The following is a 22,326-nucleotide window of genomic DNA, read 5'->3' as shown; positions in this document are numbered from 1 at the left end:
AGAATGAACCAATGCCATTTGCAGCAACATGGATGAACTTGGAGACTGTCATACTGAGTGAAGTAAGTCAGACAGAGAAAGAGAAATACTGTATGACATTCTTTATATGTAGAATATAAAAAGAAATGATACAAATGACTTTACTTACAAAGCAGAAACAGACTCATGGACTTGAAGAATGAGCTCATGGTTACTAGTGCGGAAGGATGAGGGGAAGGGATAGGGAGTTTTGGATGGACATATACACACTGCTATATTTAAAGTGGATAACCAACATGGTCCTACTGAACAGCACAGGGAACTCTGCTTAGTGTTATGTGGCAGCCTCGAGGAGAGGGGAGTTTGGGGAGGAAAATTTTAAATAAAATTAATTAAAAAAAAAAACAACACTAACCCAACTACAGAAATGAATATCATAACTTTCCAGCTCTTTAATCAGGAGGAGGAGAATGACTTTCTCAAAGGAAACCCTGTTTCTTGTTTACCACTTGGCTCAGGTTGTCATCTAGTTAAGTGTTTCAACCCACAGGGACATTTTTCTACACCAGAAAGTAAGGGAGTCCTTCTCCTACCTGCATCTCCCCAAAACGGCCAAGAAACTAGCAAAGGTTTTACTAGAAAACAAAGGAAGAAGAATATAAGAGAATGATGTTTCACTTTGGTTAAATAATCTGTGTTTTTTAGTGAGAAAATCTAAACCTCTCGAGAGAATGGAATTTTCACTGTTAAAAAAAAGAGCTAAGGGCCACGATTTCGTAGACTCTTCACAGCACTGGACTCCACTACCCTGTCAATGAGGAGTCTGTGCAGAGATGGCACATGTGAAGAGCTCCTGTAAATTACTGATGAGTGAGGAGGACGAATTAGCATGTCTGACACCCAAATCTGGGCCTTGGCTAGAAGCAGAGGGTTTAGAGCTGGAAGGTAATGTAAAGGTCATCCATTAATCCATAGCACTTCATTTTACAGATAGGGAAACTGAGGCTTAGGGAGGCAGCTCATGACCTCTGTGACATTAGACAGCTAAGTTACTAAATGATCTGGGGTCAGAGCAGGTGTTCTGATCCTAGTCCTGGACCATTCCTGCTAAACCATGCTGTCTCTCTGAGGACCGATAGTCCATCAAACCTGTCACACCATTCAATGTGACTTGTACAGTCTCAAAGTTCAATGATACTTCAGAGGCCAGTGATCTGGGCTTCTCTGGTGGCTCAGCAGTAAAGAATCTGCCTGCTAATGCAGGAGACGTGGGTTCAATCCCTGGGTCAGGAAGATCCCGTGGAGAAGGGAATGGCTACCCACTCCAGTATTCTTGCCTGGAGAATTCCATGGACAGAGGAGCCTGTCAGGAAGTAAAAACTAACAATAGAAACTAACACAACATTGTAAAGCAACTATTAATTTTTTAATAATTTTTTTAAAGTACTGTTTCTATGCTGAAAGGGACAGTGAGGTTAAAAGTAGAATCTATATCACAAATCAAGAATAGATGAGTATGGAGTTTCATTTGATAAATTAACTGAAAGAAAAACTCCAGTGTTCAGAATTAAGGCAACACCCTCTAGCATGCATGGAGAGTCAATAAGGGCTTTACTTCCAAAAGGTATGCTCTGAGAGCTCCCCTTCCACCAATAACACTTTGCAGAGTTCAGTGATACATGGATAGAGGAATAACAAATACAGCCCAGAGGAAAGAGGATCCAGACACTTCTCCAGTGAATGAGGTAGTCGGTGAGGCATAGAGAAGCAGGAAGAGCATGTACCAGTTGGCAAGGAAAAGGCAAACGAGAAGCCTGGACCATAGGGAGAGCAGCAGATGAAGATGGCTACCAAGATGGTGGCAGGAGAAAGGATCACTTAGAAAGAAAAAAGAAAACAAAATTAATAGCCATTAGGATGGCAACTATCAAAACACAAAACAAAACTAAAGGAGCAAATAACAAGTGATGTGGGGATGTGGCAGAAATGGAAACCTTTGTGCATTGCGTCTGGGAATGTAAAATGAAGTAACCAATATGGACCTGGCATGACAGTTCTTTATCCCATGATGTACCAGTTGAACTTTTGGATATGTTTCCAAAAGAATTAAAAACAGAGACTCACAGAGATATTTGTACAAGCATGTTCATGGCAATATTACTCACAAGAGCCAAAAGGCTGAAGCAGGCCATGTGTCCACGGACAGATAAATAAAATGTAGCATCAGCACACAATGGAATATTACTCAGTCTTTAAAAAGAAAGAAATTTTGACATAAGTCACAACATGAAGGAAGCCTAAGGAGGATACGATTCTGTGAAATAAGCCAGTCAGAAAAGGATAAATAAAATATTATATGAAGTACCTATGGGAGTCAGTGGGAGAGGGGAGAGGCAGAATCAGGATTTAATCAGTACAGAGTTTCCATTTGGGAAGATGAAAAGAATTCTGTAAATGTATGGTGGTGATGGTTACACAGCAAGGTGAATGCACTTAATACCTCTAGACTATACATTTTTAAATGGTTAAGATAGTCAATTTTATGTTATATATATTTTACCATAATTTTTTTTTAATTTTTAAAGGGAGATAATATCAGAAAAACCGCTCATGAGCAAATAAATACTAGATCCTTTTGCATAAACGTTTTGAATGAAGGTTATTCTGATGTTTGCTTGGCTTCTTGAAAAATAAAATAAACAAAAACCATCAAAATTTACAATGGTCCTTCTGGAAGCAGAAGCAGAGTTCATAAATATAGAAGACCAAGATACAAAGACAAAACATTGGGATATTTATCATGTGAGAAATAGGTTGGAGCTGCCCTTTTAACAGAAAATATCATGGGCAGAGGCAGCCTACAAATATCCAAAAAGAACGCTTGTCCTCTCCTCTCATCTGACTTTTCATGAGGCTACAAGAACAAGAACAGTAAACACTCTTTATCCTTCTCCCAAGTCAGTGAGAACGTGCCTAAAATCCTCTTTCCATGGACCACCAAGGGCTTCCCCATGGCTCAGACAGTAAAGAATCCGCCTACAACACAGGAGACCAGGGTTCGATCCATGGGTCGGGAAGATCCCCTGGAGAAGGGAATGGCTACCCACTCCAGTATTCTTGCCTGGAGAATTCCATGGACAGAGGAGCCTCATGGGCTACAGTCCATGGGGTCACAAGAGTCAAACATGACTTAGCAACTAAACCACCTCCACCATCTGAAACCCCAAAATGTAAATCAGTGTGAGTCTTTTTATTTTTATTTACCACACAGAGATCTTTATGGACAAGGTGTACCCTGAAGACCTCAGTAGGGAATATGTTTTCATTGTTGACTTTGTTTTGTTTTGTTCTGTTGAGGTTTTTTTTTTTTTTCTTTCAGATAGAAACTTTAGATTTTTATATTCAAAATGAATAAACGCTACTGCCACGCTGTGCACATGTTTCTACACAGAAGGAAGGCTCTGCTGGGGACCTGTGATTTAGCAGCAAGTCCTACTAGGCTGTGTGTTGGCCTGGCTTTTTGAAAAGGGGTGTGGCTGCCCAAGAATTCACAAAAGCATGCTTCAAAGACAACTGAAAATAAGAACTAAATTTATGTTTCTAGAGAGATAAAGGATGGCAGTCACATAGGCAGGGGAAAAAAAATTCCCAGGTCTTAGGAAACGGAGAACACAGTCTCTGATGGGGATGCCCCATTGTAAAAATCCAACGATTTTCAGTTAAGGAGCCATGAGGTTGAGGAAGCTATCTGTCGTATTTCAAATAGCCTATTAGAAATGGACTGTCTGCCCAGGACGTGGTCAAGTGGGGCTAAGTGAAAAGTCAGGTTGTTTCATGTTTGAGCTGGCAGTCTATCAAGTTAGCGTGGTAATATTAGCAGTTCTCGTCCCAATCAGAAACTCTGATTGGCTATTGATGAGATTGCTGCTGCTGCTGCTGCTGCTGCTAAGTCACTTCAGTCGTGTCCAACTCAGTGCGACCCCATAGACGGCAGCCCACCAGGCTCCCCTATTCCTGGGATTCTCCAGGCAAGAACACTGGAGTGGGTTGCCATTTCCTTCTCCAATGTATGAAAGTGAAAAGTGAAAGTGAAGTCGCTCAGTCATGTCCGACTCTTCTCGACTCCATGGACTGCCACCTACCAGGCTCCTCTGTCCATGGGATTTTCCAGGCAAGAGTACTGGAGTGGGGTGCCATCGCCTTCTCCATTGATGAGATTAAGGACATTTAAAAAAATTATTTCTTTATTTTTGGCTGTATCACTAGGCTTGCAGGATCTTAGTCTCTGACCACAGATCAAACGCCTACCCACTGCAGTGGAAGCATGGAGTCTTAACCACTGAACTGCCAGGAAAGTCCCAAGATCAAGGGCATTTCTGGGATGAGATTTTTCCTTCCCATTCTGTTGTACATCTTCAAGTAATAAAAATTAAATTACAGCTGGATTATGACTTGTTCATTGCAGCTTGACAGGCAAAATCTTGCAGAACCTGGTTCTGCAAAGAAAACAATAAAAGGGGTCCCTGGCGGTGAAAAGTTTGGGAACCAGTCTTGAAGGGTCCCTTCCCCCTCGCCAACTTGCACAATTTCAAGGGAATAAACCGGCTTCCCTACAGTCAGAGTGGAACGTGGCTGTTGTGTGAGAAATTCAAAGATAGTGTAAATTAACTGCATCTGGTTAGATGGAGTGAGAAGGAGGAAGAGATAATTAGTCAGTGTATAGGAACGAGGGCAAAGAAGAGAGTTCTATATTTACTCAGAGGAAATCCAAAATAGACTACTTAGCACCTGTTGGGTTATCTCAACCCCTTAGCTCCTGGGTTATCTAAACATCTCTAAGGTGGCAGGTGTTGAACCCAGAGACCAGAGGCACTGCTTGATAACACAAGCCACCCATCCCACCTCTGGCAAAGGGAAGCCTGCCTTCAATCCTCTTCCCCGTCCACAAATGAAAGGAAGGAGGCAGAGGGAAGCCCCAAAGACAGTCAGGAACAAAAAGACAAGATTCCAATAGAGGAACAAGCAGTATCTTCAAACAAAAGCTCTCTGATGAGGAAGCCGAACAAATGCATCTGTTTATAACAAGATGAGTTCTTTAAAAAAAACCTGATCCCTGGTCAATTTATAGCACCCTTTGGTATGCATGTTTCCACATGCAGATGCACAACATTTCAGAAGTAACACATATTACAAGCGACGCAGAGACATCGTCAGGCTGTTTAATTGTGCACCAGCTAATAAAAATAAATGCCAGCGTCACATAAAGCTCCTTAAGACACAGCTAAAATACAATTTCCACCTTCTCAGAAGAATTTAAAGTGTTCTAGCACAAACAGTGAAGGCACATAACCTGAAAATTTTTTCTCTCCATAGATGTCAAAAGCCTATGTACATTAACATGTGTATTACATGGGAAGAAAACATAGCGTATTTCTTTCTCCTTGCATTCGGGCTATACATAGTTTCTTAGAGAAAGGACTGCTACTAAATGCAGAGTCTTTAGAATGTGTGCTTATGAGATGTAAGGTGCAGGTAGGCATTTATGGGTTTGCAAACATTTCTAAAGCTGGTTTATGGGGTGTTTATTAGAAGAAAAGATATCACAACCATGAGGTTAGAATACCTCCTGAAAGAGGAGCTAAAGTTGGTTTTAAAAAAAGGACTAGACAAAGGTAAGTGAACTCAGTGAACATGCTGGAAAGGACTAGATCCGTGTCTACACTGCTCTCATAGGCTTCATATCCTCCAGAGCACCTCAGGGTATACTAGGAAGCTGGGAAATGTTGTGTTGTTAGTCACTAAGTTGTGTCTGACTCTTATTCAACTCTATGGACTGTAGCCCCCCAGGCTCCTCTCTCCATGGGATTTCTGCCTTCATACCTTCTCCCTTCCACAAATGAAGAGAAGAAGGCAAAGGGAAGCCCAGAAGACAGTCAAGAGCAATTAGACAAGATTCTAATGAAGATTCCAAGAATACTGAAGCAGGTTGCATAGGTTTCCATTTCCTTCTCCAGAGAATCTTCCCAACCCAGGGATCAAACCTGAGTCTTCTTCATTAGCAGGTGGGTTCTTTATCACTGAGCCACCAGGGAAGCCTGGGAAATTATATTACGTGTGATCGTATAAACTGGGACAGAGAGTGCTGGGAGGAAAGGATTGTGGCAATAAGAGCATCACAGGCCAGAAGTGAGGACAGCTGTGTCCCAGCACCAGCTTCACTCCAACCAGATGTGTAACCGTGGGCAAGTCATATCACCATTCCTGAGTTCAGCCTTTTCACCGATCAAACGAGGAAGACAGCTGGTCCCACAGAGTTCCTACAACTTATTAATTTTAAGCTTCTATTTGCTTTCAGAAAAACTAAAGGAATTCCAAAGAACTCCCTCAAATGGGTCTCACTTAAACCTCCTAAGATGGTGAAGGCGCTCTATACATCCAGCAAACATTTCCTACTTGACTGTCTTCTTCCTCCAAGCATCTCAGGGAATATTGCAAAACTGCCATGTATATTTTAGCAACCTTCTGCAACATCCAACAGCAAGCCATACCCTCCAACTCTATACCCTCTGTGACATCATTGAGCAGAGATGTTGAGTGCTGTGTCCAAGGTCAGAAGCTAGAATAGGATCAGAATTCCAGCCTCCTCATTCCTAGGGCTATGCTATAATTTCCACAAAGAAAGCAAGCTGGCTTTCTGGGAAGAATGCCAGAGGTTCCATTCTCCCAACTGAGAATTTGTTGGAATATTGGAATAACAACTTTAGAGACTGCGGCCGCTCCAATCCATTTCAGGACCTGTCTAGAAACACAAAAACCCAAAGAAAGAAGCAAGAGGGAATTCTTCCGTTTTTTAACGAAAGAGAAAAAATTAGGGGTGGGAATATGGGATTTCTTAAAAATTACATGATTGCTGGAAGTTAATTTGGTATTTCTTTACTGGTTTGTAAGTTCTGGTTCCAATCACAAAAACATACAGCCGAGGAGGCCGAAATCACATTTCAATGAATTAGCATCTTGTCCCAAAGAATCTTTTCCACTCTGAACATAACATAGGACCTGGAATGCAACCCTCTGTGGTAGAAAGGAACCTCCCCCTGTGCAATGGAAAGCTTGTCATCATCCCCAAACTATAATTTAATTTGACAGTCTTCAAGCCCAACAGCAATCACAGAGAGTGATGAGGAAGTGACCGAGTAACTTCGGGTACACTGCCTCTTCTAGGAAACTGCACTGCCTCTTCTAGAAAACTAAATGAGACCCTATTTCTGCCCGGTGGGAGAAATGGCATTCTTCACCACCGTTTCCCATTAGGCTGAAGTCAGAGAACCTGGAAAAGATAGAGACATCTGTTCAAAAAGGAAGGTTCTGGCTTCTTCCAAGAAACGCCAACCAAAACAAGAAAACACGTGTCAGACCAGCTCCATGCCTTGAAGGTAACATGTAACCAACCTTATGGCAAAGCCCAGTGATCGGTACTCAGAGCTGAGATTCTAAAAGAGAAAAACCAGAAATGCTTAAAATAAAAAAATCACTTTTTCCCCCTACCTGTCGATGATGACAGGGTCTGAAGGAGTCTCATTTCGGTTGCCACAACTTTTCTTTTCGCAACACCGACTGTAGGTTGGGAAGGAATGAAAAGAGTAAATGAAACATGTTAAAATCCAGAAAGTACGGTGAGCATACAATGTTAAGAACATTCACAAAATTGAGTACATTCTTGGTAGCTGCTTAACTATCAGCTGCTTGAGCATGAATGTATGGCTATGTTCAAAAACACTAAACATGAAGCCCAAGACTATTCATCCAAATTCTCCATTTATGACTTATAAACTGGTAATTCTCAGCAAATCACAACTTTCCCCAGAGCTTTATTTGTAACCTGAATGATGGATACTTGGACTTTAAGATCTAGAAGGTCACCTCCAGCTCCATGTTGAATGATTTTATTATTACATATATTTTTTAGATCTTTGTGTCTTAATAAATACTAGAAGGAATAAGGGAAAGGAAGAGCTATTAAAAAAAAAAAAAAAAGACCCCAAGTAGCTGCCTGAATTATTATAAACCTTAATTACATAACAACTTTCTTCACAGAACTCACTGTACTTTATAATCATTCATTCATCCATTTATTCATTCATTTTCATCATTTTCTAAAGGTGAAGGAAGATTACCAGAACTATGGTGTGCATTGTCAAATGGAGGGAAAAAATTAAGCAGGGAACTGTAAAAAGATATCTCTAATCATTTTCACCAGGTCTGGAACAGAAATGGAACTTAGCATGTGGTAGGTCCCATCCTGAAAATTCTGCCTCCCGAGACTTCCTTTCTACCATCTGGCAAAGTACTGGGTACCACTGGAGAAATGCTTGTGGGATCATCTGAGATGAAGAGAGAAAGAAGGGGCCCTAAGCAAATACAACAGATGGAGATGGGAAGGACTCAGTAGGACCTAAAGAGAACAAAACACTCCCCTCCAAAAGGCATGGAAGACCTAAACAGATATGAAAAGAGCAAGGGAGGCTGGGTGGCCAGAAGCACAGGAAAATCACATCCCCATACTGCCTGTCTGCTCCTTGTCAGGACCACAGACTTCAATTTTTTAAATCTTTTCTTAAATCATTTGTATTGGAATATAATAACTTTATAATGTTGTGTTAGTTTCTGCTGTACAACAATGTGAATCAGTCATAGGTATACATATATCCCCTCCTTCTTGGCCCTCCTCCCACCCCACTTCCTCATCCCACCCCTCTAGGTCTTCACAAAGTGCCTAGCTGAGCTCCCTGCGCTGCACCGCAGCTTCCCACCAGCTATCTATTTTACGCATGGAGTGTGCATATGTCAATGCTACTTTCCGAGTCCATCCCACCCTCCCCTTCCCCGCTGCGTCCACATGCCCATTCTCTACGTCTGTGTCTCTATTCGTGCCTTAGAAATAGGCTCACCTGAACCATTTTCCTGGATTCCACATATCCGTTAATCTACGATATTTGTTTTTCTCTTTCTGACTTCACTCTGTATGACAGACTCTAGAGGACCACAGACTTGTAAATACCTCTCTCAGCTCATCCAAGCACATGGTCCACCATCACAGTAGTTGGTAAAGGACATAGTCTTGACGTGGCTTATAAAAGCAGCACTATCATCCATACCACTTGGAGAATACATCTCATAAACACCAGCAATAACCAAATTTGTGTAAGTGTTGCCCTTCTTGTGATAGCCTCTCTATGGTTTAAGATGATGCAGCACAATAGAAGGACTGGCTAAGTGGGGACTGGAGCTCTGACATCTAACCCAACTTTGTCATTAGTCAGCTGCATGAGTGTAGTCAAATCTCTTTAACCCTTCTGGGCTTGGCCTTCCTGATACATGAAATTAAAGTGTTGGACTAGATTATCTACAGTCCCTTCTAGGTTTAAGAAGTCCACGAGGCTATGAAATTCCTTCAATTCAAAAGTGGCAACAGATTAAGGAAAAGGATGAAGCCATGTGGTAGCAAAGACCCAAAGGCCCAACACCAGCCCAGTCTTAGATTTGCTTCCTGATTCTCCACAGTGCACTCTCTGATCCTCTAAAGAACTATCAATAAACAAACAGATACTTTTAAAAAGACATTTCAAGTTCGTATGTCATATGTAGGGATGTGTGGATTCTTCAGTGAACAATTCTACCATTCTCCAAAAGTTAAAAATACGTGAGATATGCTTTAAAAAACTTTCACCCAATGGGCATGATAAGGCTTGGAGAAATTTAATCAAATTAGTAGGAAGTAAAAGAAAGCTTGTTTCAACTTTCTTAGATGCTAGCATTTGCCGCTGAAACTTTCTGAAATAATATTTTGCCTTTGAAATTATATTAAGTATTAACTTTGAAAATTCCAACCCAGTAGCCTTTCCCTTCTCCAGGGGATCTTCCCAACCCAGAGATCGAACCCAGGTCTCCTGCATTGCAGGCGGATTCTTTACCAGCTGAGCCACAAGGGAAGCCCATCCCAAGATTAACACCAATAAAAATGCTGGCCAGCTGCTCTCCCACTTCCCAAAACCCTTGTCTCTTTTCCCAACTCCTTACCCATCCCATCATTGTTCCCCACCTCCCTCCCAATTCCTATCCCCCACCTCTATTATTTCTATTGCTTACATCATCAGAATAATACCTTTGCGGCCTAAACAAACCCTTTTTTCTTAGCAAGACAATTTCAAAAATCCTATCCACGCTAGGTATCTGAAGACCTTCTAACGAGACTCTTCTTTGACATCACCAGCAGGTCAACCCAACCTGAATCTGTGTGTGAGTCTAAGTACAATCTAATTACAAGAGAACACATTCGGAATGTGCCAATCTATTTAGTTTGAGAAGGAGTGATTCTGAGGAAGCCAAGTAAGTTTGCAAAATTGCTCAGCTGAATTCAGCTGCTCTCCGTGGGGACTTTCTCTGGAGGAAAAGAAAAATAGATAAAAATGTAAGCCTGGTGCCAGCGAAATACAATGTGGGGAATCCACTCAGGGAAGGAAATGATATTCCAAGAAAAATGCAGAGAAACTTTAGGGTCCAATCTTCTACTTTCCAACAGTAACATATTTAAGGACAATCTCTAATGTTAACACTCAGAAAAGATGCAACAAGCACTCAGCTGTTGGACTATAATAGTGAAGGTAAAAAAATTATAGGAGTGGACTGTATTCACCCCATCTGAGACCTTCATCAAATTTCTCTGGGTTAGCCAAAGCTAATTCTTTTTTTTTTTTTAAGAAAACGGCTCATCAAGATGTCCTGGTTTTTCTTTATTTGGTTTCTTAAATGACATTCAGTCCTCAAACCAGCAACAGTAACATAAGCAAAGGGAAGTAGAGAATATAAGACTTCCATGAACTCACATTCCCCAAACAATCACTCTGAGATCAGGGACATGGGGCGTTGACATGAAGGACCAGGTCCCTGAATTACTCAGATAACCAGCTCAAATCTCCCTTCTTTTCGGTGTAGACACAAAGCCTGTGTGACCAACTTCAGGTTCACTTACTGTTATTAAAAGGTTTCTTAGGGATATTTTCTAACAAGCCAGTCACTGTAAGTCCAAAAGTATTTTTAAAAAACTGAACAAGACTGAAAAATAAGAAAAGATGGGAAACAAAGAGGAAACTGAACTTGCACTAGGTTAAGGCTGTGTCTCTAAACTCCACGGGGAAGCTCTAAAGTACTTTTTTTCCCCTAATGAATGAAAATGAAAGCTCTTCCTCCGCTCCTCACTCGGCATGGTTTGGCTTATTTTACTCTAGTCCTTATTTGGAGAACCTTTTACCTGAAATACTCTCAGCCTGCTCACAGGCCTCGTCTACCTTCCCTATCTCCTTGTGGGACCTTTGGAGAAGGAAAGAGGAAAAAAAAATCAAACCAGTTGGGGATGAGAGGTGGGGAATAGGAAAAATTTTATCCCAAGGCTGAATCTTACCTGCATTTTTCAGAAAGGGATCAAGATAGGGGATAAGCAAAGGGGGAAAAGCGCCAGTCTTGGGCATAGAGTGTCCAGCCAGCCAAACTCTTAGCCAGTGTGCCCTTTCCCCTCCAAAATCGTTTTTAAAATTCAACCCTCAACTTTCAAAAATCTGTCTCTAATTTCAAACTCAAATAAGCGCACAGCATGGTAGCTTTTGTTTTGTTTTCTTCTCCCCAACTCCTCCCTGCGATTGCATAACAAAAGTGTCTAAATTCACACCATCTGGCCGATAAAGACACTGGCCCCACTGCCCGGCTGGCCCATCTGATTAGGGCCCCGTCTAGCCTGCGCCTTGTGGCGAAAAGTCACAGCTGTGGGGTTTGCTCCGGCTCAATACAACTCTGTTATTAGCCAGCTGTAGGCCTTGAGACGACTTCTGTTCAAATTATAATATCTTTTAACCCTCTGAGCATTGAGGGCACAGGGGTGGCTGGCAGCGACATAACAACTAGATTTCTCCTTGCTAATAATTGGCAAAATGAACTGAAGCAGGGAAGAGAGGAGTGGAGACAACTGGGGAAGGGAGAGAAAAGTTATACCTAAAAGAGATTTATTTTATTGCCCCCCCCAAAAGCAAAACATTGCTTCATGAGTTTTTGTTTGTTTGTTTGTTTGTTTTTGTTGTTAAGCAAAGGTGACAGAACAAAAGCATTCAGGAAGATTTGCAGGCATGCCACAAATACCATGCAAACGAGACTCTGTATGTGGAGTACCCGCTGAGAAATGCGGCTCATCTGACTCCTTCCTTAATCACTGACTGTGATAACTGACTCAAAACATGGGAGAGGGAACTTTTTTTCCTGGTTGCAGAGTCAACCAGCTCTGACTGACAGATTGAATGGGATCCTCCCTTTCAGATATATCCAAATCTATCACTCCAGCTCATCTCCCAGCGCGCACGCACGCTCGCACATATACACACATACACACACACAAATACAGACACAATACCCATTCCATGGATCATTTATTTACCCATAATTAATATGTGTTTTAAATTCTAGTTTGGGAAGAAAATAGCAGAGCATCTTCCCAGGTCTCAAATGAAGAGAAGTTACAGTACATTAAATTTTTATATTGTGTTACTAATGCAGACTAAACTAGAGGCTTTAAAAATTGATGCTGCTACTTAAACAGCATAAAATGAGGTGGATTTGATTGGGCTTAAAAATAAAAATGTCAGCCTGAACTACAGCTGGATGGGGTGTGCAAGTATTATTTAAAGTGATAGGTATAATTCGTCAGACAATGGGCCAGACTTGGGTTTTGTTTTCTTTTTTTGTAAGAAGATAATCTCTCCTGACAAAGATGTTTGAAAGTAGAAAAAAGAATTTAAAAGAGAAAAACCCACCCTTCAGTTAGCCAACCAAATCAAAACGTTCTGACTATTTAACCTAGGTATCACATGCAAGTTCACCTTGGAATTGCATTTTCTTTCTGAATGTACCTATCAAGGAACCCTGGGATAACGGAGTACCGATCTGCTTACCCACACCTCACCCAACTACTCAGGCAGGGAACCCTCAATCCCTCAGCTGAGGCCACTGACAGAGCTGAACTTTGCAGTTGGCAAAGTTTGTTTTCCTAATACTTGGTCAAAACCAAAACAAACACGTCTGATTGTAATGGTTTCTTCCTGACTGGGTGAGGAGGGAGACGAGACCGCCAGGAGCTGCCCATAAAACAATTCAAACTAAATCAGATGGCTTGCAATTACCCAAAGCTAGCAAGGCTGATGTTGGAAGACATTCACTGAAGCAGTAGCAGAGTATGAAAGAATTGAGGCTTTCTCTCCAATCAGAGATTTTGGAGGAAGAAAACCCTGTGTGGATATAAACATTGAAATGTTTATAGTAAAATAACCACTTCTTCCCAGAGTTTTCTTTCTATATCCTTTCTCCTTTGCTGTGGGATCCCCCATAACTAGCACATATTAGACACTCAATATACATTTGTTGAAAGAATGAATAAATGTACAGATGAATTTCTTCTATTAAAAAAATTTTTTTCTTCTGGTCCAGGAGAAGAAAGGACCCAAAATGAAATGAATTGATCTCAGAAAAGAAAATGGGAAATGGTATAGGAATCCGGGTAGATTGCACCTTTTACAACTCGGTCGTCAAAATCCAGCTGTTGCTCCAGACCCCGGATCTACCCGGTGAGGTTCTCTCCTAGTTCCTCCCATCCATTGCCCGGTAGTTCATCCTGACCTAAGAAACTCCCCTGGCGCAGGAAATCTAGGGAAAGAAACGTCCCCGGAAGAAGAAAACGCTCCTGCATCACAGGCAGGTGCCTCATCTGGGGGACAAGGGGGTAGCACCCCCAAAATGGGCCGCTCGATTCTCTCGCCTGTCCAGACTGAGTCGTTCCAAAACCTTGACTCGGTAACTCTACAAGTGGCCCCTCATGGACATCTACCCCTAGAATGCGCGGGACCGGGGGGAACCGAGCCGTGCGGACCTTGGACGGCGACAGGCTCAGGGAAAGTCCCCATCCCAAACTCGACCCGCGCCTGCCCAGCCCCTCCCCGCGTTCTGCGGACCGCTGGACGGCAGGTCTTCCGCGGAGCAAACTCGTGCCGTGCATAGGGGTGGAATCCTGGGTGGTTCTGGGCTGCCTTTTCGACTCCTGATCAATTTTTTCCTAGAATCTGAGTTTTAAGGAGGAAATCCAGCCAACCGGCCCTAAGAGCAAGTCCCAGCGAGGCCGCCCGCCCAAGCACGCCACCACTCGCCAAGGTCATCACCGGGGACGCAGGCAAGTCAGCGCGCCCGGAGCTGCTCACCTGCCCCGCGTTCCAGCCAAGCCCGCGGGAAAACACGGCCCTTACCTGCACATCACTTCGTGTGTCAGGAGAACTCGGCACATTTCCGGATTCTTATTTTGTCCCTCGTAAGCTATGGGCTGAGAAGGAGGCGCCGGCAGGGAGGGACAAAGAAAAGGGGACGTTAGAGCGAGAACAGAATCGGGTTTCTTCTCTCTAACCACCACTTCTTCAGGAGTCCCCGCTGCTCGCACTGAACCTGAGTTGTGCCTGGTTAACTCCAGCAAAATACCAAGAGAAAAGTTTGCCCTAGTGAGGACATAATTGTTGCAAAAGGGAATGTTTGTGTGTGGTGGGGGTGGGGGGGTGCTGAATCTCCCAATAAGTCCTTCCCCTCTTCATCCCTCTGTTTGCCTACTCCCATCCCCAGAGCCTCCCCAACCAGAAAGAAACTGGACAATTAGGGAGAGAGAGGGGGAAAAATCTTTTTCCAGAGAAGACAAAGTATCAGTTGATGTGGAGGGGCTGTGAAGAGTGACCCAGGAAATCTCAAAGACAGACAGGGACGGTGGGGAGGAAGGAGAATAGAGGGCCCACAAGCCGAGGAGCGGGGAGGAGGGGAGTGAACTGCCAGGCTCACCTGCTTGGTGACTGAGTCAATGAGTCTGACGTACAGGTCCTGCTCCGTGCGGACACCTGCCAGGGAGATGGGGCGGGCATGAGGTGAGCGCTGGGGAGCCCCTCCCGAGCACCCCAAACCTGTCCCGACGCCGGGGGACCAGGGTGGAGTGCAAGCTGAGCCGTCCTGGGGTCAGAGACCACCAGCCCTTGCCCCTGGCTCGGAGACAGCTCCCCAAAGCCCTGCTCTCCCTGGTCCTGGAGGATGCCTGCCAAAGACCAGGACAAGGTCAACTGCCTTCCTTAAAAGAGGCCGGCGAGGGCGCCTCAGGGGGTGCAAGGAGCTCACCATTGCTGTAGAGAAGCTGTAACTTGTAGTGGGTGCCGTTATTGGTCTTCTCGTTGCCTTGTTCCTGAAAAGACAGAGACCCTTGCTTTCCATCCCCTCAAAATTATAAAAAGAGCAAAGGGACTTCCCTAGCCCAACTCCCACAGCCTTTCTCTTGGTCACTCAGCAGCTTTGAACAGACCCCTGCCCAGGCCCGGGTCAAAGGGCAGGAACATTGGACACTGGCCACGCTCCAAAACTTTCCAAGGCTCCCAGGCATTTGATCCTCTCCAACAGTCTGTCCCTGCCCCTTAAAAATGTCCTCAGAAAGGCGACCCCCAGACTGGGGACCACCAGACACCATATCCATGCTGCGTTTAAACAGACCCCACCTAACCCATCGGATGCTGCAGAAAGGAAAGGACCTGTCACTTGGGAGAGCAGCATTTGGCCATGTCCCACCAGGACCGGAGGCTTGGGGCAATGAACTCAGGGACCCAGGCCCAGGTTCAAGAAGAACCCTAGGAGGAGCCTGCTCCCAAACTTGAATTGTACAGCTGAGGAAGCTGAGGACTGAGGCCCAGAGAAGGCAAGAGATGTTCCCTTCCTCCCACATTCTATTCATCTGAGCTCCAATTCAGCGCCCACACCTTGGCCTGGGTTGGGGGCTGGCACTGCTGTGGGAACCAGAGTAGAAGAGAAGGCTAGGGTTGGGGCGGGTAGTCCGGCAAGCCAAGACTGGTTTTTGTGCGTTTCTACCTTGTATCTATCTTACCCACCCTGACGCGATCGCAGGTGCAAAATAATAATAATAATAAATAACCCGGAGAAGGGCAGCGGCAGCCTTGGCTATATGTTTAAATTATGTATGCTCTTGTCGGAAGGATATCTGCTCCGCGGTCAGTCCGTGACCACGCTCTGCTAATGATCCAGGAGTCGGGTGAGCAGCCACCAGCGCCCCTGCGGGAGGTGCAGGCGGGAGAAGGTGCGGGGAAATCCTACTGATTTAGGAGGCTGGGGGTGAGAAGCCTCGATTTATCATCCTTCCTGATGGGAGCGGAAAAGTCTCCGGAGTGACAGATGGGATCTTTAGTGCTTTGCAAGGAGGTAGTTATGAGACCCGCGAGGGGAAGAGAGGACCTGCGCTTACTTTGTCGTTCTCCACAAAGTCTACGAAGGCGGTGCGCTCGATCTCCACCGGCTGCCCCTGCCTGTCGTAGAGCGCCAGGACGAAGTGAAAGAAGTTGGATTTCCTCAAGTTGGAAGGAGGCTGTTTCTCAAAGTGGGCCCGGGACAGGGCTACGCCGCTGTGCATGAAGATATACGGTGGGGACACAGGACACGAGGAAAGAGAGAAAGACACGAAGTTACCAAACAGGCCCAGGCAACATAGCAGAGAGTTAAGGGTCCGTGGCCCCGGTCCAGATTTCTGGACCCTTCTGGCCTTTTTCTTCTATTACGATTAAGAAGCAGGGACTCCTTAGAGGAGTCACAGCTGTTCCAGCCTGCGGGCATCTCACTCCCGGGAGCTCAATCTCCAGCCTTTAGTACAGACCAAGGAACCCCGACTGCAGACCAAAGCCCGGAGGGTCCTCCCCACCCCCAGCGGCCCAAGTCTTGTCCCCTCGGGCCGCCCCCATCTTGTTCCTCAAGTAGTTACCCTGACTGGGTCAGTATTCGGAGCTGGGCCCGGAGCATAAGGGCTAAGAGCCTCATCACTTTGAAAGAAGTGACCCTTTTCCTTCATCTTCATTGGAGTTACCTGTCCTGGCACTATTGCCCACAATGCCTCCCAAACCACTCAGAAAGGCGGTGGGCGAGAACCCTGAGGGGGCCGGACGGGAAGCGCAGAGGCCAAGGCCAAGTCCTGCGGGGAGGCCTCACCTCCTGCTTCCCTCGCTCTTCCGAAAAGTTGCGCGCGGGCTAGGGGCAGGGCGCAAGCCCCTTTGACCAGTACTAGGGATCGAGGCCCACCATGGACGACGTGATCCTGAGGACCCCGCCCCTGGAACTGCTGAACTTGCGAGAAGCCGAAATGTTATTAAGAGTCAGAGCGCGTCCTCGCCTGGAGCCGACAGTCTCCCGGCTCAAGCCGCATCTCTGGGCGTCGCCGGCCAAACCCGCTGACCGCGAAAGCCGCGTTGGCGGAACCGGGAGATACCCTGGAGCCTATTGAGTCTGTGCACACGCCTCCCCGCCGACCTGTCGCGGCCGGAGACAAACTGGCCGCCAGATCACATTTAACGGGAGACCCGGCGCCCAGGAGAGCAAACAGATGGACGTAGCTGCTCAGGGCGCTGGGGTCGCCGGGCGTCTGTCCCTAGGGCGCGAGAGTACTTTCACTCTTTTGAAGAGTGTAAGATTTTGACTAGAATCCCCCATCGGACTGCCTGCTTCAACTTTAACAATTACTGGATCGGGGAAAGGAGGAAAGTAGAGGAGGTGTCTTTTGAGAGGTCGGCTAAGGGACTGCGCCGAGGCACCCGCTCTGCGGTCCTGCCTGTTTTCCCTCGGCCCGCAGCCCAGCGAGTCCCCCAGACGGCTAAGAAAGCCGCCGCTGCGGTGGCGAGCCATCTGCTCCAGGACACTGGCGCCCCCGGGCTGAGGCAGAAGGGAGGGAGCTGCCTCCCGTCCGGATCTCCCGAGCGAAGCGACTTTGGCTTCCTCTCCTCCAAGGGTGGCGGCCCGCTTCGCTCTAACCGGGACACCTGGAGTCCTGGCCTGGACAGGAGTCATTTCTCCGCGCGGTGTCGGGACTTAGAGAGGGTTGGCCAGGAGAGCCGACAGAGAGGCTGCAGTCATGGGAAGAAGTTCGTGGACTCCAGGGCGTTAAAGAGCTGTCTCCCGCAGACAAGGTCGTGGAGACCACACATCTCAGCTCCATAGTGGTGATGCAGGAGGGGAACCAGAATGTCTTCACGGGGTGGCAGCCTAGACAAGGCGTTTCCTACCCCTGCACAAGGATGCTCAAAACAAAGTCAACTTCAGGGAGTCGTATAACTAGAGGCTTGTGATCCCTGAGCTTGCCTCACGTCTCCTTTCCTCCTTTCTTCCCTCTGTGGTTCCTTCTACTGTTACTCCCGGTCTTTTCTGCTTAGTCTCTTCTCCCCTCCTCACCCCCGCCTCTGTGCGTATGGTCCACTCTTTTATTTCTGCGCCCTGACCCTCCAGCCTGCCCCCTCCCTGGGCGCCCGGGGGATCTGCCTTCCCCGGCAGGCGCGCTCCGGCTTCTCCGGCTCCTCCAGCAGCCGCCGCCATCTGGCCGTGGGCTCCGGGCCTCCAGGAATCGCCCGACAAGATGCGGGAGGAGAGGCGCTCTCAAGGAGCGAGACGAAACCCGAGAGTAGCCGGGAAGCCGGCTCTCCTCCGGCGGCCGCCGGTCTGGTTCCTCACTCTCCTTTCCTGGCCCGGCCCGCCTGCCAGGACTGGGGACCAAGCTGAGAAGCATCAGATACTACTTTGTTATTTTTCCTCCCAAAGAGTAGTCTGCGGAGAAGGAGTGGGGGAACCCAGGCAGTTCAGAAACTCGAGTGTTGGCGGAGGGTAAGTGTTCCCCTAACAGCAGCGACCTGCCGGCCGGAGGGTGAGCCCTAGCGCGCGGGGCCAGGGCGACAGATGCGGAGGAGAGAGAACGAGCGAGAGCGAGACCAGCGATGGGGATGACACACGGAGACAGACAGTGAGAGCGAGAGAGGGAACAGGCGAGAGATCGCGAGCAGAATCACTCTGCGGCCGTCCCATTACCTCTGCGCCGCGACATTGGCGTCCACCACGCCGACGTTTCGGACCCAGGACCTGACCGAATCCATCTCGGCGCCCAGCGATTTCTCTTTTAGAGCTGGTCCTCTTCCTAAAGTATCTTGGATCCCAAACATTTAAAAAGTCTTATCTACTGTCGCTTTAAAAAAATGAGTTACAACGCTGTCCTTGCTTTTTCCCAACGTTGCCACCAAGCCGTCTCCTCCAAAAGCAATCCAAGAAACGGGATCAAGTGCTCAAGTTTGAGTCTCTCTTGGGGGAAAATAAAAAAAGATAACCTGTCCTTTGCTTCCACGCGTGAGGTGCGGGCTGATGTAGCTAAAGTTTGAGTTATATCCTTCGCAAGTTCAGATCTGCCGCCTCAGGCCCTCCGCCTTAGGTCGCTCGCATCCTTCCAGTGGCAGCGCTGCCTCCAGAAAGTGATCACAATTTTGAAGCATCACCTGTTCTGGGAGAAACAGGAGGAGATTGATGGCTGCCTAATCTCTCCCCTTCCTCCTGGTCCCCCACCCCCCCTCCCTGCTCCTCCCCACCTCTCCAATTTAAAAAAATTAAAAAAAAATCCCCAACAGGATCAGTAGTATAAGAAAGGGGAAGACCCGGAGTCGAGAGGAGGCGGTGGCTGCGAACACTGCGGAGCCGGGTTACAACCGCGCGCCTGCCCCATGAATGGGTTACTACGGCCCCAGGCCGCGGGAGGCGGAGCCGAGGCCTGATTAGGAGCCTCATTTGCATGGACGCTCGGGATTGGCCGGCGCTGGGCAGGCCTGGTCGACGTCCTTAGGCGGCGCGCGCCGCGCTCGGCGTTGCCTGTAGTCCGGGAGGTGAAAGGGGACAGAAAGCTGCGGGCGCTGAGTCTTAGACCGAACCCCGTGTGTGTGTGTGTGTGCATGAGATGGGGGCCCGCAAGTCTTGCCCTGAAGTCGGGTAGCCTGGCCCTGCCGGCTGGTGCGCGCCGGATAAGTCTGGTCACGGCAGCTGGAAGCTTCAGCGAGCCTGCCTCTAAATGCGGACTTTCGTAGCCTGCGGGAGGCGTATTCATTCCCAGGGCTGCTTGGGTTCTGTGTGCAGGTCTATAAAGAAGCGGAATGTGACCACATGTACTTAATGTTTTGTGCAAACGTTCCCGAGAGCAACCCAGTTCCCCGGACGGGCTCTCTCGAGTCTCCTGGAGTTACTTGGTGACACTCATTTTGTGAGCGGTTTACACGTTAAAAGACAAGGATATATGAATGAAAGCGGAGCGGGGTCGGGGGTGGTGGGAGGGGGACGAACAAGGCTCAAGTGCTATTCAAATAAATAGGATGTCGGGGGAAATGGTCTGAGCGCTAAGGAAAATACCCCCCGGCGGACGCGAGCCGGAGTTGCACCCGGTGCAGATGAGAGATTGCTGACAGATCGTGGCAGGCTGAGTGCGAGAGCTGCCCGGCGTTTGTCCCGGGAGCTCCCTCCAGTCCCCATTCCCTCCCGCCGCCACCCCCACCCCCACCCCCCAGTTCCCGAAGCCCCCGGGGGCCAGCAGAGGAGCTGCGGGGAGGCAGCGGGGCAGTTGCGGAAACTTTGCCCAAAGCTCGCGGTCGCCACGGTGCTGGCCGCGCGGGCTGAGGGCCGGGAGGCGGCGGCAAGCTCCGCCGAACAGCTGAAACCGTAGAAGGCTTTTTAACTACGCCGGGCAGCTCGCGGTGCCTATTAAAAAAAAAAAAATCTTCCTGGCTGGGTGTTATTTTCTGGCTTCTCCTTTTGTATTCTGATCTGTGCATAGATCTGCTGCTGAAATCTAGAACACCAGCGCGAAAACAGATTTGAAGACAATGAATGCAAATCTGTGCTCAAAGACCATCTGCCGTGGAGGAGACAAATCAGCTGTTCCGCACAGTTCGAGCGGCTGTGCCCGGGCCTCCCAGCCTCATTACCGAGAGGGCCCGGGCTAAAGCCTGGGTTTCATTCTGGAGACTTCCCCACCCCACCCCTCAACACACACTTAGGACGCAAACCTGAGTGCGCCTTGACTCCCGACGAGATCCCTTAGGTGTAGAGCTGATCGCTCACAGTTGAACTGCGAGAGTTTGCCGCTAGAGGACACAGCACCTTTGCAACTCGTTTGCCTGGGAGGACAGGAAGCTCGCACTTTTCAGAAATGCCGCTCTCCTGAGAAAGCTATGGATCTGCGCCTCCACGCTACGCCCAGAGCAAACAGCGACCTGACTGAGTGGACCGAACGCACTCTGGAAGCGCAAGGGACTCTACTGCGAAGATTCGCTTGAAAACCGACGCGGAGGGGGAGAGGGTGCGCGAACCTCGTTACACAAACCCGGATCCCGGGATTGGGGTGGTTGATGGTGTGGGTAGGGGGACCATAAAGCTTGTGAAATCCCCACCTCTGGTTTTTGTCGACTGTGGCACCTCCACCCCAGGGCTCTGGATTGGTGTCCTTGGACGAGAAGGGCAGGGGTGAAGGGCGATTGGGCATAAAAATATGGAACTATGGAACTGGACTGTTGTAAAAGCCAAGTAAGATGTCCAAAGAAGAAAGGAGGGTGGGCGGAAAATTTTGTAGGATGAAACTTACTTCTTGTTTCAGCTGTTTTATGCAGATTTTATGGGTGATTTCATCCCTGCAAAAACTAAACACCTGGAATCTTCTACCCCGGCCCCACTCTCTTTGTAAATTTCTCAGAACCTCAAGTAACCACCCACCCCCCCATCTTCATCCTCGGTTCGTGCCCAGAGGAGCCAACGAGCTCCTTGGCAGAGAGTGTTGAACAGAACGTGAGGCCCTCAAGACTTTTGGAGGAGGCCGGCGATTTTTTTTTTTTTTTAATCCCCAGGGGGTCTCTGACCTGCAGAGTACCAGAAAAGGTACGGAGCGCAGCCTCTAGGGACCCCGAGGCAGCAGAGGGCCCGGACCTGGCCCGGACCTGGCCCGGACCGTCTGCCCCTGAGGCCCGTGTTGGCTGGGGTTAAAGGGCAGACCCAGGGTCGAGGACACTGGCTCTTCTCTCCCGCACCAGCTGCTACCCAGATTATGCCCCTCAGGAAGCGAATGAATTGGTTCATTCTCCCAGGTCCCTGCTGCCCGCCCCAAACCAGACGACCCTGCAAGGCGGGCGCCCCCACCTCACCTCCCAGAGACAAGTTCAGGGGCCTCAGTCCCCAGCCAGGAGGCAGTTTTAAAAATCGTGGCCCCGGAACCCTGACCTGGGTGTAGCGGGGAACCGCTCCGCTCCTCTCCGGCTGCGCTAGAGGTGCCCTCCCCGTCACCGCGGCGCGGGGCTTTCGGGGCGAACGGTAGTCACGATGCTGCGGGCCCTGTGGGCTTCGAGCCACGGACAACCAAGTTCCCTCTAGGCTGGGACCGAGTTCCCTGGCTAGCGC

The 22,326-nt window shown here is 47.8% G+C and overlaps 1 protein-coding gene across 1 annotated transcript in view; it reads right to left on the bottom strand.

The window, feature by feature from the left end:
• Window positions 1-19,457, bottom strand: part of EBF2 (early B-cell factor 2) — a 223,289-nt gene extending 203,832 nt beyond the window's left edge. Inside the window, exons 1-6 of the mRNA XM_010840164.1 lie at window positions 18,937-19,457; window positions 16,343-16,499; window positions 15,214-15,277; window positions 14,887-14,942; window positions 14,313-14,386; window positions 7,525-7,593 (exon numbers count right to left, since the gene is read on the bottom strand). Coding sequence (XP_010838466.1) covers window positions 7,525-7,593; window positions 14,313-14,386; window positions 14,887-14,942; window positions 15,214-15,277; window positions 16,343-16,499; window positions 18,937-19,067 — 551 coding nt within the window. The 5' untranslated portion in view covers window positions 19,068-19,457. The remainder of the gene's footprint in view (window positions 1-7,524; window positions 7,594-14,312; window positions 14,387-14,886; window positions 14,943-15,213; window positions 15,278-16,342; window positions 16,500-18,936) is intronic.
• Window positions 19,458-22,326: the final 2,869 nt, after the last annotated feature.

This window comes from Bison bison, unplaced genomic scaffold, assembly GCF_000754665.1.
Source record: "Bison bison bison isolate TAMUID 2011002044 unplaced genomic scaffold, Bison_UMD1.0 scf7180017864141, whole genome shotgun sequence".
NCBI lineage: Eukaryota > Metazoa > Chordata > Mammalia > Artiodactyla > Bovidae > Bison > Bison bison.
The sequence above is the reverse complement of the archived record's forward strand: the minus strand, read 5'-3'. Positions and strand labels throughout refer to the sequence as shown.